General features: G+C 37.5%; 1 protein-coding gene across 2 annotated transcripts in view; it reads left to right on the top strand.

Moving 5' to 3' along the window:
- Window positions 1-17,577, top strand: part of cert1a (ceramide transporter 1a) — a 49,161-nt gene extending 31,584 nt beyond the window's left edge. The window contains exons 8-18 of one of the 2 annotated variants that reach the window (XM_079816246.1): window positions 3,124-3,216; window positions 3,322-3,408; window positions 7,152-7,241; window positions 7,546-7,626; window positions 7,751-7,846; window positions 8,098-8,230; window positions 14,173-14,243; window positions 14,348-14,476; window positions 14,643-14,772; window positions 15,649-15,786; window positions 15,880-17,577. In XM_079816246.1, coding sequence (XP_079672372.1) covers window positions 3,124-3,216; window positions 3,322-3,408; window positions 7,152-7,241; window positions 7,546-7,626; window positions 7,751-7,846; window positions 8,098-8,230; window positions 14,173-14,243; window positions 14,348-14,476; window positions 14,643-14,772; window positions 15,649-15,776 — 1,038 coding nt within the window. In that variant the 3' untranslated portion in view covers window positions 15,777-15,786; window positions 15,880-17,577. The remainder of the gene's footprint in view (window positions 1-3,123; window positions 3,217-3,321; window positions 3,409-7,151; window positions 7,242-7,545; window positions 7,627-7,750; window positions 7,847-8,097; window positions 8,231-14,172; window positions 14,244-14,347; window positions 14,477-14,642; window positions 14,773-15,648; window positions 15,787-15,879) is intronic. The other variant, XM_079816247.1, reaches the window with a different exon arrangement.
- Window positions 17,578-17,687: the final 110 nt, after the last annotated feature.

Here is a 17,687-nt window from a genome sequence, read left to right as displayed (position 1 = left end):
TCAGCATCAAGCAGTTTGGTCACAAGCTTAATATGGGTTCTTTTTACTTTCCCACACACTTCCCACATAACACCTTAATTACTGGATGAGTCACAAAGACACATCCATTAAAACAAAAGTGCATCTATTCTCCAGACGCCTTGCATTCCTCACATTAGCTTTGTCATTAGTATCTGAGTGTAAAGCTTCTGCTCGCACTTGCCCGACCAGTTTTTCCATCAATAGTCCAACCCCCTCTATATTATAAGCCAGGAAGCGGCTACTTGAATTCCAGCTGCCGTAGACTGGTGTGATATTTACAGTGTGTTTACAGTCAATCAATAGGATTGGATGGACCTTTTGAGTGGAATAAATCTTTCTCCAAAATGACCAGAGTTTCCAGAGAGGATTGTGTGTTGTGATGTTAGCAACTGGATTGTAGAGGATGACTACAGTGTACAGTTCTTCAGCGTTGAAGCCGTGGCAGAACTGGGTGGCTCTTCAGAGCGCTAATGAAAACTGGATTCCTCTATGTACGCACAGCAGCTTCTACATTGTAGGTTTGACATGCTTGTGTCCAGTGCACTGGTTATTTGATGCCACTTTTTGTTTCAAGTGCTTAAGAGTCACTTTACGTGAGTGTTTTTAGTCTTGACGTGTTTTAGTCTTGCATTTGTGCTATGTAAGTGCATGTGTTCACCTGAGCTCTGCCATTGATGTGTAATTGCTTTGGTTTAGTGGTTGCATTAACACCTTTTGATAGTTATCAACTGTCAAATAAGCCGGGTGTTTTCAGTAATTGTCTCATGTGACCGTAGTAGAGGTGTTTCAGTGCTTTTAGCAAAGCCACACCTGTTTCAGAACAGATCTTATTTATTATTCACTAAACAAAATGATGCACCAATTACTTGTCTACAACACCCAAAGCTTCTCCGTTAGCTAACTGAACAAACACGTTTCAGTGAAGGCTTAATGTGACAAGACATTGTTGATTCTACTTCATTTGAAAAGGGTTTGACTGGTTTAAAAGTTGGCTTTCTGCAAGCTGTTCAGGCAGGTGGTATGGGCTCCACCCTGAGATTGAATAAATGACCTTCCAAAGAAGCAAGACACAATTCAGTGGCATTTATAGTGGGATAGACAGTTTAAATGGGTGTGTTTGCTTTAGCTGAAGCATGAAACTGCAGGTGGACCTGTCAGATAGCCTGTCTCATCACTTTGTTCTGCTCCGGATTCTCTATTTGGATCCTAAACAGACATTTTTTGGATTTGTTCGTAAGCAAGCTTGAGAATCAAATTCAATTCTTAATGGAATTAAGACTAGGCATATTGAAACTAGGCAGCAAAAATGGTTTGGTGAGTTTCTGACATCAGAAACCATTCAAAAGTTTGGGGTCAGTAAGATGTTTTTTTTAATTAATATTATTATTATTATTATTAAAGAAATAATTTTGTTTTTCAGCAAGGATGCATTAAATGGATTTTAATTGATTTTAAATTGACAATTAATGACATTTGTTACTAAAGATTTCGGTTTCAAATAAATTATGTTCTTTTGAACATTCTATACATCAAAGAAAGATTTCTGAAGGATCATGTGACACTGAAGACTAGAGTAATGATGTTGAAAATTCAGATTTGCCATCACAGGAATGAATTACATTTTAAAATATATTAAATTGTATTATTTATTTTATTTATTATATATATTATTTATCACTATTATATATTTGGGACTTACGCTTATTCACCGTATCCCCCAGTGTTAGATAAGTCCATACATACCATTCTCATCTCCGTGCGTGCCATAACTCTGTCTGACGCACCCACCGCTAGCCTAGCTTAGCACAAAGACTGGAGGTAAATGGCTCAATCTAGCCTACTGCTCAATAAGTCACAAAATAACGGCAACATTTTCCTATTTACATGTTGTGATGTGTATAGTTACATACATTGTGTACTAAGACCGACGGAAAATGAAAAGTTGCGATTTTCTAGACCAATATGGCTAGGAACTATACTCTCATTCCTGCGTAATAACTTTGCTGCTGTACCATGGGTGCAGCAGGCGCAATATTATGCAGCTCCTGAAAATAGTCCCCAGTCCACTCTGTGCAAGCAGGTTGACGGAACTAAGACCGACGGAAAATTAAAAGTTGCGATTATTATTATTTTTTCTTCTAGACCGATATGGCTAGGAACTATACTCTCATTCTCATTCCGAAATGATAAAGGAACTTTGTGCCATACTATGGGTGCAGCAGGCGCAATGATATTACGCAGCGCCTGAAAATAGGCAAACTTCCGTCAACATAACCAACGTGACAACCTGTTTGCACAAGGAGCGTGCTGGGGACTATTTTCAGGTGCTGCGTAATATAATTGCGCCTGCTGAACCCATGGTACGGCAGCAAAGTTATTATGCAGGAATGAGAGTACAGTTCCTAGCCATATTGGTCTAGAAAATCGCAACTTTTAATTTTCCATAACTTTACACATCACAACATGTAAATAGGAAAATGTTGCTGTTATTTTTGTCACTTATTGAGCAGTAGGCTAGATGGAGCCGTTTACCTCCAGTCTTTGTGCTAAACTAGGCTAGCGGTGGGTGTCAGACAGAGTTATGGCACGCACGGAGATGAGAATGGTATGTATGGACTTATCTAACTCTGGGGGATAAGTTGAATAAGCTAAAGTCCCAAAAAAGTCGGCATGTTCCCTTTAAAATAGAAAATAGTTCTAATAATTTGTAATATGTTAAGGTTTTTACTGTATTTTTTCGATCAAATAAATGCAGTCTTGAGTCAGAGACTTTTCAAAAACATTTTAAAAAATCTTAGAAACCCCAAACTTTTGAATAGTAGTGTACATTTACATGTCAGTGATGCCTGTTGGGTGATGAGAAACTTGGTCCGCTCAGTCACAGTGAGATAATAAGGATAAATCAGGATACAGTAGGTGATATTATCCTTTTCCAAACACCATAAAACTTTAGAATTATTTAAAAAATAAAATTAATAATCGAAGTGTAGGGAATTTGTATTTATTTATTTATTATATATTATTATGACCCCTTTAAGATACTCTCGAATTCATTGATTTATATTGGATATAGTAACTGGGTAACATTTTTTTCCTCAAAAGGAAATTGAAAAGAGAAGACGGGCTGAAGACGCCTACAAAGCTGCATTGACAGAGCTAAAGAAGAAGCCTCATTATGGAGGACCAGACTATGAAGTAAGTTCACAACCTTTAATTCACACTGTCCTGTCCATCTGTGGCCCAACACACACCCTCTATGTAGACTGAGATGTTTTCTCTGTGCTAAACGTGTTTGTGCAGGAAGGACCAAACAGTCTGATCAATGAAGAGGAGTTCTTTGATGCTGTGGAAGCTGCATTGGATAAACATGACCAGATCGAAGAACAAGTAATGATTCAGTCATCATTATTTCAGATTAATTAATAATTTAGCAAATCTGGATGTTTAACATAACATGTTTTGTTTTACACTGAGCTGCCATTCCAATTGTAATAATGGTGCCGCTTTCATGAAATGGACTGTTTGGTTATGTTCATGCTTTCAGTCCAAAATTTTTGGGCAAATCCGATTGAAATCCGATCAGATTTAGCAGGTGTGAATGGCCAAAAACCACAAGAAACAAATCTGTTACGAGCTACATTCATATGTGGTTTGAAATCCTATTCAAAACACGTTCCTGGAAATCCGTTTCAGTCTGAATGCTCTAATCAGTTTTTGCGTGGTTTATGTGACTTTCTTACTCCACGTAAACCGTAAATGTCAGACGTTGTTATAGGAAACATGCTGAAAGTCACTGCAGAAACAAGGTTGTGTTATTGCAAAGTGCCTGAATAAAGCCACGCACACCAGCCTCCTACCTTTCTGCTGCTGCCTCAGATACAGTAGTCATGTTGTAAATAAGACAACATCTCTATTGCATGCCCCTCCATGCGGTTGTTGTTGTTGTTGTTGTTGTTTGGCGTATGCCTACCAAGGCAACGTCATTGTCATTGAAACCAATGCAGATATTCCTGAGAACAAAAAAGCAACATGGACACAACTGAACAGTTGCTATACATTACACAATGTTGACGTCAATAATTTTAGATCAGATTCCAATCGAATACACAAATAATCGGATTTGGACTGACAGTGTGAACGTACCCTGAATTGTAGCCTTTGATCACATCATCATGACTGTTGAAGTGTAAATATATACCAAGGGATTATATTTGTGTTTTCAGTCCTGTAGAAAAACTGTGAAAACCAATATGGTCAGAGTGGCCTGTTCCAACATATTGAGCTGTGGCTCTGTTGCTGTTGTCACCTTAAAAATGGTCTAAACTAATTTTAGCCATTTTGCTAACCTTTACAACTTGTCTTTCTTTTACAAAGTCCACAATGTTTATGGTTCACAAAACACATTTTACGTTAAAATATCCCGTTAAAACTGAGCTATAGACGTTTTAGGTCAGTCAGTAATTTAGTTCATCTCAGAGTGTGTGCTTCTTGACCACAGTAAAGGGACATTCAAACCAAAAATTATTACTTTAATTTTAGAGTTTCTATGAGAATAGGGAAGTACAGACCACAGCTACAACGATAGTTACAGAGGATCGATATCATTGGAATCACTACACTAAAAACATTGACAGAGCTCAACCAGTGGCAACTTAGACAACATAACTTCATCATTAATAATAATTGCTAATATAGTTATCTTTATAGGTGTTAATGTAACTTAAGAACACAGTCTATCACATTTAAATTCTGGTTTGATGTTGAAATCAGAACAAAAAAGTAGAAAAATTTAAAGAGCACCTATCATGGCATTTAAAATGTTCCAAATATTGTTTTAGAAGTCCCCAACAACAGTTTTGCATGCATGCAATGACAAAAAAGACTTTAGTTTTCTTATAATATGCATTTATTTTTTACCTGTTTTGACAGCGATTCTCAAATGATTCCTTTAGTGATTCACTTTTCAAAACCCCGCCTTTACGTGACGCTAATCTGCGGTGATTGGTCCGATGACCCAGTCAGTTGTGATTGGTATAGTCTGTGCAGATATTTTCGGAAACGGAACGCCCATCAAAGTCTTATAGTGACAGTCATTTGTTAATATGTGTCAGGAGTTATGAATATGAAAACCGCGTCGGTACCGTTTGGTTGTAATATGAGCCTCAGCTGATCTCATTCATAAAAAAACTCCTCTATTCTCCTCACGAAGACTCGCGACAAATCAACATCCCTCAGGGCTTTTAGTTCAAAAGTGTGCAGATGAGGAGACATATTGTTAGATTCTCATATGTCTGTGTCAAATTTCTAAACTGAGGAGTATTTTTTTTTTATTCAATACTTCCTCAAAATGCGCAGATATAGCCTAATCATGAGCGATTGAGTCTCTTATGTGTTGTTTTCAATTCATACTGGCAGCCGGAGGGCGCTCTGTGCACATGTAGTCCATGGACAGACAGACGAAGAAGAAGTCCATAATAAAAGCTTCCTGAGATCGCGAAACATACATTTGACGACTAATAAACACTCAATCGCGACGATGTATGGTTTGTCTTCAAGCCACTTAGTCTTCAAATGCTCATCCTTGGGCAGATGAAAAAAGTTTGCTTTTGAGTCGCACTTCAGAACACAGCGTCTCGTCGCCATGATGTTTTCTAGTTTTCACTGGCGTCTTGGAGCGCAATAAGTGGGCGTATCGTATTCAAATAACTTGACAAGTTGACGTCATCTAGTCAGAGAAAAAGCTTCGGTCTTCTAACGATTCTTAAAAATGACTCAGAGTCGACTCTTACTTTTGAAAGAAAATAACTATATATACGGTGCACTGTCATATTTCAAACTATGCAGTATGTTTTTGTTCACTTAGATCTATGTTACACACTACATGAAAGGTAAATTTCAAAATTCCATGATAGGTGCTCTTTAAAATATCTTCCTTGTTGATGTATTAGTCTACCACTAGTTGGAACCAGAGCTAATAATGAATATAGACCTCAGAGCCTACATGTTACATATGTTACATGTACTTATGTAATAACAGTAAAGAATGCATAATTACATGCTATTAAAGGGTTAGTTCACCCAAAAATGAAAATTATCCCATGATTTACTCACCCTAAAGTCATCCTAGGTGTATATGACCTTTTTCTTTCAGACGAATAAAATCTGAGTTATATTAAAAATGGCCTGGCTCTTCCAAGCTTTATAATAGCAGCGACTGTTGGGTCATTTTTGAAATCCATAAAAGTGCATCGATCCATCATAAAAGTGCTCAATACGGCTCTGGGGGCTAAATAAAGGCCTTCTGAAGCGAAGTGATGCGTTTGTGTAAGAAAAATATCCATATTTAAAACTTTATAAAGTAAATTATCTAGCTTCCGACGAATCGCCTTCCGTATTCAACTTACGGAAAAAGTGTAGCGCAATTCACATCTGACGAGCGTAACTGGTGTGCAATGTCATCAGACATAGCGTAAGCATTTTGAACTGAAAAATAACCCCACACCATAATCCCCCCTCCACCAAACTTTACACATGGCACAATGCAGTCAGGCAAGTACCATTCTCCTGGCAACCATCAAACCCAGACTCATCCATCGGATTGCCAGACAGGGAAGCATGATTTGTCACTCCAGAGAACTCTAGAGTCCAGTGGCGGCAAGCTTTACACCACTGCATCTGACGCTTTGCATTGCACTTGGCGATCTAAGGCTTGGATGCAGCTGCTCGGCCATGGAAACCCATTTCATGAAGCTCTCTATGCACTGTTCTTGAGCTAATCTGAAGGCCACACAAAGTTTGGAGGTCTGTAGCTATTGACTCTGCAGAAAGATGGCGCCTTCTGCGCACTGTGCGCCTCAGCATGTGCTGACCCTGCTCTGTGTTTTTACGTGGCCTACCACTTTCACCAATGGACTTATTGCACAGGTGGCAACCTGAGAGCGGCCCATTCTTTCACAAATGTTTGTAGAAGCAGTCTGCATGCCCAGGTGCTTGGTTTTATACACATGTGGCCATAGAAGTGATTGGAACACCTGAATTCAATGATTTGGAGTGGTGTCCCAACACTTTTGATGATATAGTTTATTTAAAGTTACTTTAATTGTCAATGTTTTTATATAAATGTTTTGCAGTCCCAGGCAGAAAGGAGCAGGGTATGTCGACAGATCTCGCTCACGCCAGACACCTATTCCTCCATCAGCACTCAGAAATACTCTACTAAGGTATGTCAGACCACTCTGACTCACCCACTCAAACACACACTCCTACACACACAGACACTCTATCACAGCACATTTGCTTCTTCGTGACTGATTATGCAATTCTGTCATTGCTGATGGTGGATTTTCTCTGTGAAATTCTTCGAGCTTTTACATTTGTGATGCTGCCTTTGTTCTTCCAGTTCCCCCTGCTGAAGTTTTAATTTACAGTGGAAGTCTGCTTTGTATTCTCTGGGTGATAATGAGATTTTTGTTTTCCTCTTTCCCTTGACCTGTTTCCCTCTGCCTTTCTGTCTCTTGGGTTCAGCCTCGCAGTTATACTTCCTCCTTGTCCTCCTCCGTCGACCTCATAAGTGCCTCAGATGACGTGCACAGGTTCAGTGCTCAGGTAGAGATATGGCACTACATTAGTGCGGATGATCTGCAGGCGTATGATTGTTTTTAACTTGAAGAAATGTTTGTAACTTGTTTTTGCTTGTATACTTTCAGCAACACATACTTCTTGTTCACAGGTTGAGGAGATGGTGCACAGTCACATGACTTATTCTTTACAAGATGTGGGTGGAGATGCTAACTGGCAGCTGGTCATTGAAGAAGGGGACATGAAGGTGAGATCTAGATAGTCAAGAGAATTTTTTTTTTACATTTATTTTACACTGAGCTGGTTTCTATGGTAGCCTGTTTCCATATCAAAGTAAAAAAAAAAAAGCTTTATCTTCTTTGGGGGGGGGGGGGGGGGGGTGACGTGTGTGTGTGTGTGTGTGTGTGTGTGTGTGTGTGTGTGTGTACGTACGTATATAAGCACAAGATATGCAAGTATGGACAAGAAACAAACTTGTTACAACATTTGCTTTTGCAGGTGTACAGGAGAGAGGTGGAGGAGAACGGCATCGTTCTGGATCCTCTCAAAGCTACTCATTCTGTCAGAGGGGTCACGGGTCACGAGGTCTGCCACTACTTTTGGGACACAGCTTATCGGAACGACTGGGAGAGTATGTTCACCTTAGCACATCATTTTGCCTTTTTGATCTTCTAATCTAATATTGTGAAACTGCCACTGTTTTTAAACATCAATGTTATCAGACCCTGTATGTATAACTGTGCGCTCACACCACTTCGCTCTGGCCGCTCTGCCAACAACGCTGTAGAAAGATTTGTGGACGCTCTGACGTAGATCGAATGCTTTGTCTTTTTTTAAACTTCTTTTAAAGGGGCTGCAAAGCAAACAATCATGTTGTACGGCCTTTGTGCAGACTGACCACAGGTTGGGTATAACCGGTTAAGTTAACCTCATGAAATCATTTAAATGTGTAAGTAAAAAAAAATAACAGATCGATTGAAAGAACTTAACATGTTTGCTAACGAAATAAACCAATAAAAGCCATTTGTGTGATGTGGCTTTTGTGTTCATGGTTAAGTGCTAGTATAATTTCATCATGCAGTTTATAGGAGACGTTTGATAGCCTTAGTCTTTAATTAACATTAACATTAATTTGTGTGCAGCCTACATTACAATAACTGTCCTGGTTGAAGTGCAGCATTAATGCAATTGGTGTTGTTCTGAGCAAATTAATTGCATTCCCGCTGAAAAACAAGCGTTCTAGAGTGAAAATGTTGCTTATAAATAATGTTGCTCGCCTTCTTATCAAACCCGCCACAGCAATGATCAACCTCTCCTCCATTTTTTGCTTGGGAACTAATGTGGTCGGAACCAAAGTTTCCAGGACAGCGTTCTCTGGAATCATCTCAAGCGGAGGACTTCTACATTTTAATTGGTTGGCGCCCGGTTGCCGCCGAACCGCGTCGTAGCTCATTACCATAAAGTTGACCTGATTTCAACTCTCCTCAATGCACACATCATCCAAGACGCGCCGCTCTCGCCGGAGCTCGCCGCCGGCTCCCATTGAAAATGAATGACTTCCGGCCACTTTGACGCTCTCACCGGCGGCAGTGTGAACTCACAGTTAGACATGGAAATCAGTGTTATTTGAGGCCCTGATTACACTTGGTATTAACCCTTAGGACCCTAAGGCTATTTTGTGGCCCTGAAGAAGTTTTGACATGCTCTGACATTTATGTTTTTTTCAGTTGCTTTAAAGCATATTAATGGCTAAAGTCTGATTACACTGTATTCAACACAAACAGGGCTACAGTAATATGTGAGCAACATGTACATAAGAGTTTGTAGTTTCGAGAAAATAATGTTTATGCCTAGTTTTTGAAAAAATGTAAATGTTAAAGCTGCACTATGTAACCTTTCCGTCCACTAGAGCTCGCCTGTTCAAAACAAAGGCATAGTTTGATGACGCCAAGTTTGAGCGCAGAATCTTGGGATGTGTGGTCTTCACCTCACAGCCAGTGGAAAAGAGTCAGGATAGGACTCGGGCAGAAATCATGTCCATGTATGTGATTATTAACGTTACTGTAGTATGAAGCAGAGCAGGACTGAGTGTTGTGGACTTGAGCAAGGCCGCTGGAGCGATTGTTAATGAGAAGAGCGGAGACTGTTATTATGAAACAGTCTCCGGCGGGACTTTTATTATGACACAGTCGCCGGCGCGACTTCCGAGTTTTCCGGTCATGAGTATGAGGTAACGCAGCTCTGTTGATCATATTAGATACATCTGAGTGTGTTGAAAATGATGTTATGACGTTACTCTGTGCGTTCGCTCGGCGGCTGCTATCACACACTGCAGTAAGAGTAAAGCGTTTCTGAAGAATAAAACCGGAAACCGAGGGGAACGCATATATAACGCAATCGACAGGTGACTTCCTCACACATCCCGGTTCCTTGGTTAAAATAGCAATTTCTCACGATTTACAAATAATTGGAAACATTTGGGATATTGTAAGTACTCAACTGAACAAAATATATAACACTGGCCTAGTGGTTTTTGGATATTTTACTCCAAAAAATGTACATAGATGGCCTTATTTCAGAGACTTAAAGGTGCACTAACACACTTTAAACATTTGTTCTCAAGGCTTTTCAGAACGGGATGTTGTTGCCTCAAGTTTTTTCTTCAAAACAATGTGAAAGCTATTTTGATCACTCATTCATACAAAACAATATTGTCATTTAACTTTTGTAAGACACTTATTGTCAGAATGGCTGTATGCGGGGAGGGCGTGGATCAACATCAATAATGCAGTGATTCACACCTGAGGCGCCAACGACTCCTCCCCTGAATATCAACGAGGAATGTGACCGAGGGAACTATAATGAATGTGAGGAGACTTAATGAATGAATGTATTGTTTGTAGCTTTTTCACAAAATCACGTTTAATTTAAAAGAAGTAATCTGACTATACCTTTTCTTTACATAAAGACTTTAGACCTACAGTACCGTTCAAAATGTTTAGATCTTTGTTTTGTTTTTTTAAGGCGGGATTTATTAGATCCAAAATAGTAAAAACAGTAATATTGTGAAATATTTTTACAATTTAAAATACATTTTTTTCTATGTGAATACATGGTAAAATGTAATTTATTCCTGTGATGTCAAAGCTGAATTGATCATCATTACTCCAGTCTTCAGTGTCACATGATCCTTCACAAATCATTCTAATCTGATGATTTGATATATATATATTCTAATATATATATCTTTCTAACATTTTTACTGTACATCTATGAAATGCACTTTCTGTAAAGCTGCTTTGAAACAATGTGTATTGTGAAAAGCGCTATACAAATAAATTTGAATTGAATTGAATTGAATTGAATATATATATATATATATATATATATATATATATATATATATATATGTGTTCAACAAACATTTCTTATCATTATGCATGTTGAAAACAGTTGTGTATTTTTTTCAGGATTCTTTGATAAATCAAAGATTTAACCCAGAGGGAAGTTCAAAAGAATAACATTTATCTGAAATAAAAAGATTTTGTAACATTTATAAATGTCTTTACTGTTTTTTGATCAATATAAGGCATCTTTGTGAATAAAATTATTAATTTCTTTCAAAAAACAAAACGGCAACAAAAAACTAAACTCTTACTCAGCCCAAACTTTTGAATGGTAGTGTATAATGTTACAATAGATTTCTATTTCAGATAAATGCTGTTGTTTTGAACTTTCTATTCATTAAATAATCCTGAAAATAATCCATTGTACACAACTGATTTCAACATTCATAATAATCAGAAATGCTTCTTGAGCAGCAAATCAGCATATTACATTGATCTCTGAAGGATCATGTGAAACTGAAGACCAGAATAAATAGCATTTTAAAAATAAATACAAATAGAAAACAATTATTTTAATATCGCTGTTAATATTACTGTTTTTGCGGTTTCTTGGACTAAATCGGCCATCGTAGGAGTTAAAACGAAATCGGAATTGAGAGGAACAGAAACTAATATTCACTGGATGGTCATATACCTTTTCACAGATAGATGGGGGAAAATATCACACAATGTAGCTTTAAGCATAAGATTTTTTTTTTGAAAACAATAGAAAATCTAAAACTTTTGAACAGTAGTGTAGCCTATACCATGAAAACAACAACAAGTCAGCATAAGAATGATGAAGATGAGTCTCTTTGTTTTGAGGTGATGGGGGGCGTTTACAGGTTTGCGCTCCTTCGCGTGGATGATTTGCATGTGAATCTCTTTGAGCGTGTGGGTGTGGTCACATTAAAGATAATGAGGCTCAGCTGGAGGAACTGTGCCTCTCGCTGTTTTCATATGGGTTACATAAACAGAGAATATATTTTTTAAATATAAATTACTTAATTTAAAAGTAGACATTCCAAGCTTTATAAAGAGATATCTGTCGGATCTGTGAGGCTAGTTTTCTCTGAGTTCTGAGTTCATTTTCAGACGCATTTCAGAATGGACATCACAGGGAGACCGACAGGAGAATGTGCATCCTGTTCGTTTTCTTTATTTAGCGAAAAGCACAACATTTAGTTTTTATTTTGAGTGTACACAAATAAAAGTAGACGCTTTAAGCTCATCGTTTAAGATATATCGTTCATGTCTGTGAGACCAAAAGTGACGGAGTATTTTAAGTTGTTTTACACTGTTATGAGGAAAAATCCGTCAAAACGCGTGGGCGCGTTTCTCGCGTTCTAAGGGTTAAAGGGTTAGTTCACCCAAAAATGAAAATTGTCATTAATTACTCACCCTTTTATCGTTCCAAACCCATAAGACCTTCGTTCATCTTCAGAACACAAATTAAGATATTTTTGATGAAATCCAAGAGCTCTCTGACCTCTCTATAGACAGCAATTTAATTAACACTTTCAAGGCCCAGAAAGGTAGTAAAGACATCGTTAAAATAGTCCATGTGACTCCAGTGGTTCAACCTTGGCAGTTTACGTTGTAAATAGTGCAGCGCTTTCGAGTTCTATGGCAGCCGATGCTGTTCACGTGAGCACCACGAGGCATGTAATGATGACGTGGGAGCTGCACTGTTTTTACAACGTAAACTGCGTAGGAGACGAAATTGTTGAATAAAGTCGTTATTTTTGTTTGTTTTTTTTGCGTACAAAGTATTCTCGTCGCTTCATAAAATGAAGGTTGAGTCACATGGACATTTTAACCATTTCTTTACTACCTTTCTGGACCTTGAAAGTTTTAATTAAATTGCTGTCTATGGAGGGGCCTGAGAGCTCTTGGATTCATCAAAAATATCTTAATTCGTGTTCTGAAGATGAACAAAGGTCTTACAGGTTTGGCACGACATGAGGGCGAGTAATTAATGGCGGAATTAAGTTATCTCCTTTGTCCACTTTTGACGACAACTTTCCTGATTTCTTTGAGGGGAGGGTCTATGGGAGCCTGGTCTCACCAGACTCTTGTACATTTCATTTGTACAGAGAGTCTGGCCACTCTCCATTGACAAGCGTTTACTTCCTTGAAGGCGGGTACTTTGTTGAAGTTTAAAACTATTGGATCTGCCCAGAGCCACTCTGGATCTGCCATAATCAATCGCTAACGTTTGGTCGTGACTCGTGACGCATGTCCTCTCAAACTAGCGCACGACAGCAATGTCATTGTTCTTAGCCACTCCCTCTGTTCGCTGATTGGACCGGTAAAAATTTGTTCTGAGAAAACCTAAGAATATACCGCAGTCCCAGACGGAGTACTGAAGGAAAATGAAAATTGAGTGGAAGTACATAGGAGGGCGGAGCCAGGCTAGGTCTATGGGCAGCAAATGTTTGAATGGTGCTAAATGGTTTCTTCATATATTTCAATCTAATAGATTAAATAAGCTCATACTATTTACATACTGATAACGACAGAAAAAAATATGGACAGCAGTGCTGTTTTGTGTTAGAAATCATAAAAAGTGAGTGAACATTGTGCTTGTTAAGTTTTTCATCTTAAATCCTGCGCTTCCCATCATTTTTACACTTTAGGTCAGGAGGCAGAAAGTAGGCGGTCTTTTGTGTCTGTTTGAACGCATTTGACCACATGAGCGTTACACTATGAAAACAATCTTGTCAAATGCGTTTTCGACTACCTCTGGAAATGGTCGAAAGTGGTCACGCTCAAAACGTTTCAGACCATGTTTACACCTGTCGTCCACTTGTGATCCGATCGACCAATCTTAATACCAGGTGTAAACAGGGCCTTTTGTTACTTTTATTATAGTAAAATTTTGGATCTTTTCTTTTTATCTATATTTTTCATGTTTTTTTATTTAGTTTATGTATTTTTATTTCAGTTTTAGTTCAGTTTTTTATTTATTTCCAGTTAATCATTTTAGTGCTTCTTTAAATGAAAAATTTGAAATGTTGACTTAAAATAAATATTTGTTGAAAAACTTAAGCTTATTTAATTTCAGCTTTATTCCAATTAGCAAAAATGTTTTTTTTTTAGTTAACGGTAATCACTGATGCAAATAATAAAAAAAAAAACACTGTTTTGGTTAAACATGCAAACACATTCAACTTATCTTTTACAGCAACCATTGAAAGCTTTCAAGTGGTCGAGACGCTCTCAGATAAAGCGGTCATTATTCATCAGACACATAAGGTATAGCACCCTTCACTATTACATTATGACTGGTTGGTTCTGAAATCTTGTGATTGCTGCAGTTGCTACATTTTTAGATTCACTTTCTCACTACTCTTTTGTAGAGAGTGTGGCCTGCCTCCCAGCGGGACGTGCTTTATGTATCGGTTATTCGTAAAATTCTGTCCACCAATGAGAATGATCCAGACACCTGGCTGGTGTGCAACTTCTCAGTGGATCATGACAGCTATCCAGTAAGTACCTAGACTACAGAAGTATCTTTTTAAAATGTTTTCTCTTCATACAATTTGATATCACCGACATTTACTAGAAACCCAGAAACCTATAAACACAATTTATTCAACATTTAAAGGTATACAATAAGTTAAGAGTTTTTTTTTTCCTTCATGTTTTCTCCAGCCCTCTGCCAGATGCATTCGTGCCAAAATCAATGTAGCCATGATCTGTCAAACCCTAATCAGCCCACCAGATGGAGACAAAGAGATCACCAGGGACAACATGCTCTGTAAAATCACATATGTAGCCAACGGTAAGCCTAGCACTACAACCACGCTGACAGTTTTCACAGGTCAGGGTGTCTGATCATCCTAATTAAGGTTTAAAACCCCCAGAATAATAAAAAATAAAGGTTGGGTGGGTGTCTTAAAAGTACATACATTACTGTTTAAATGTTTGGGGTCAGTAAGTAAGAAAGTGCATTAAATGAATCGAAAGTGACAGTAAAGATTTCAAAATGTATAATGTTACAAAAGATTTCTATTGAAAATAAATTCTGTTTTCTTTTATAATAATAAGAAATGTGTCTTGAGCATCAAATCAGCATATTAGACTGATTTCTGAAGGATCATGTGGCACTGAAGACTGGAGTAATGATGCTGAAAATTCAGCTTTGCATCACAGGAATACATTACATTTTAAAATATATTAAAATAGAAAATGGTTATTTAAAATTGTAATAATATTTCACAATATTTTAACTGTTTCAGTGACCACAAAAGTTAGATTAAAAAATAGTTAGTAATTGACCCTAAATAGCCCTCATAAACTCTGAAATATCATGCGGACCCTTAAAGGGGTAGCCCAAAAATGAAAATTGTTCTGTTGAACACAAAATAAGATATTTTAAAGAATGTTTGTAACCAGACAGTTGACTTCCATAGTAGGAAAACAATACTATGGAATTAAATGGCTACCATCAACTGCCTGCTTACCAACTTTAAAATGTCTTCTGGCAAAAGACATCTGACTTCTGGCTGTTTAAAAATGTCGACTGCCCTTAATATCATAAATATATAACTTTCACACTTGAGTACATCTGAGTTTGGATTGCAATCGTTCTTTTATCATATATACATGATATAAAATATGTCACATTAATGCTGTGTATGTGTATGTAATCCAAAAGTAAATCCTGGTGGTTGGGCCCCTGCATCAGTCTTGCGAGCCGTAGCCAAGAGAGAATACCCCAAATTCCTCAAACGCTTCACCTCGTATGTTCAAGAGAAGACCAGCGGTGAGGCTATCCTCTTCTGAACAACACCAGGTAACTCGCACCTTAAAAACAAGTTACTGTTTTCCGCTTGTAAATCACAACGCTTTGTACATTTATTCCAAATCTTGTTTTCTCTTCCTACAGATTGTTAATATACATTCCCAGTTTGCTTGCTGACTCATCTGAAGAAACGCCTTATTCACAATTCTCAACCATCTCTCACGACAAAGCGCTGCTCTGCCCAAGTGCTCTTGACACACTTCAGAAACCTTTTTCAAACCGTATCCATACTGACTGAGAACAACAGCGGTACACCAACACCAAAACCGGTTCAATGTCTGTAAAAGCACCTTTTGAAAAGTCAAACACACTAGAATAACCAACACAGTCTGTTCATCCTCAAAAGGCCTTATTAGTTTTTTCGTAAATGAGCCGCGGCTCGGGTTGTTAAAGTGTTTTACATTTTTGTAAATATTTGATCATAGTTTGAGGTCTGACTATGGTCTTGATGAAATCTATATACTGTAAACTTGATGCCTTGATTTATATGATTCTCACTGGCCTTGTCCAATAGACATTTGTCTTAGGAAGACCCTTTCTATCCTCACGATCAAGAGGAAGTCAGACTTCAGTCTTAAGATCTATTGTACAGTTAGTGTCTGAATGTTTAATGTTATTTACATGTGAAGTCATTGCACATTTTGATTATTGTAATTCATAAATGTGGCTTTTGGCAAAGTGTACGTTTGATGGGAACTGCTAATCATGAAAAGTAGAAGGTATTTTGGTAGGCCTGTAAAATGTTGGTAGTGACTTGTATATGACCAATGTTCCCTTTTTTTTTTTTTAGTTCAGTTTTGTTTTAATTTCCAAAAGTTTCAAAAATAACAATTTCTGCTGGTAGGTGGCACTTTGTTGTACAAATGCCTGTGTTTGGACCCTATTACAGCAGTTTCATCAAAGATATTCCACTTTTTCCTTAATTAATTGGTTCATTATTACCTTTTGGTCTTCCATCTACATAATTTATATGGAATTATTGCAGCTGTGCCAACTATACTCATAAAACTGTGAAATGGCATTACAGTTGCCATTTTTTATGTCACTTACTGTGGTCTAATTCATCATGTGGAAGAATTAATTAATTAGCTATCACTAGACTTGGAGTAGTTTACCCAAAAAAATTCGTCATTTATTCACACTCATGTCATTGCAAACCTGAAAATTCCTCATTCTGTAGAACACAAAAGATGATATTTTGAGAAATTGCATTTTTCTCCATGCAATAGTAATAACTAAATCAGTTTGGTTGCCAACATTCATCAAAATATCATCTTTTGTGTTCTGCAGAAGAAAGAAAGTCACAAGTTTGGAAGAACGTGAGTAAATGATGACATAATTTTCATTTTTGGGTGAACTATCCCTTTAACAAAGACCTCAAGACTCTCACTTTATGTGAGAAATGAATGCATATGCGAGGCAAATCCACTTCTTAATTTAAGCATCTCATTGTCATGTTTTGCTTGCACTAAACTAAATCCCATCATAATGTTTCCATACTAATACTCCAGTTCAGAACGGCTGATTTGATGCATGTAAAAAAAAAAGATCAAATCGTAGCGTCACCCACCTGCCGCCACAGATTTGCTACTGCAGTTCTGCTTAAAGCACTTTTAGTTGAATGATGTGAAACACTTTGTTCACGGCAGTAAAAATACTTTGACTTCATTTTGAGATTGTTTACAAATGTTGATTGCTTTTTGAAAAGTAAATTAAATTGTAAATTACTTATTTCTATACATATGTAGTATCCCCAACTTATTAATGAAACCAAATTTTATGAAACAGAAGGACACGGTTTTTAGTTGTTTGTTACAGTGATGATTTATGATTCAAGTACTGAGTAATATTAACTACATGTGCTTACTACAGAGGCGGACAGTAGTGAAGTA

This window comes from Gobio gobio (assembly GCF_949357685.1).
Source record: "Gobio gobio genome assembly, chromosome: 4".
Lineage (NCBI taxonomy): Eukaryota > Metazoa > Chordata > Actinopteri > Cypriniformes > Gobionidae > Gobio > Gobio gobio.
Note: the sequence above shows the minus strand (reverse complement) of the source record. Positions and strands in the feature narration are given on the sequence as shown.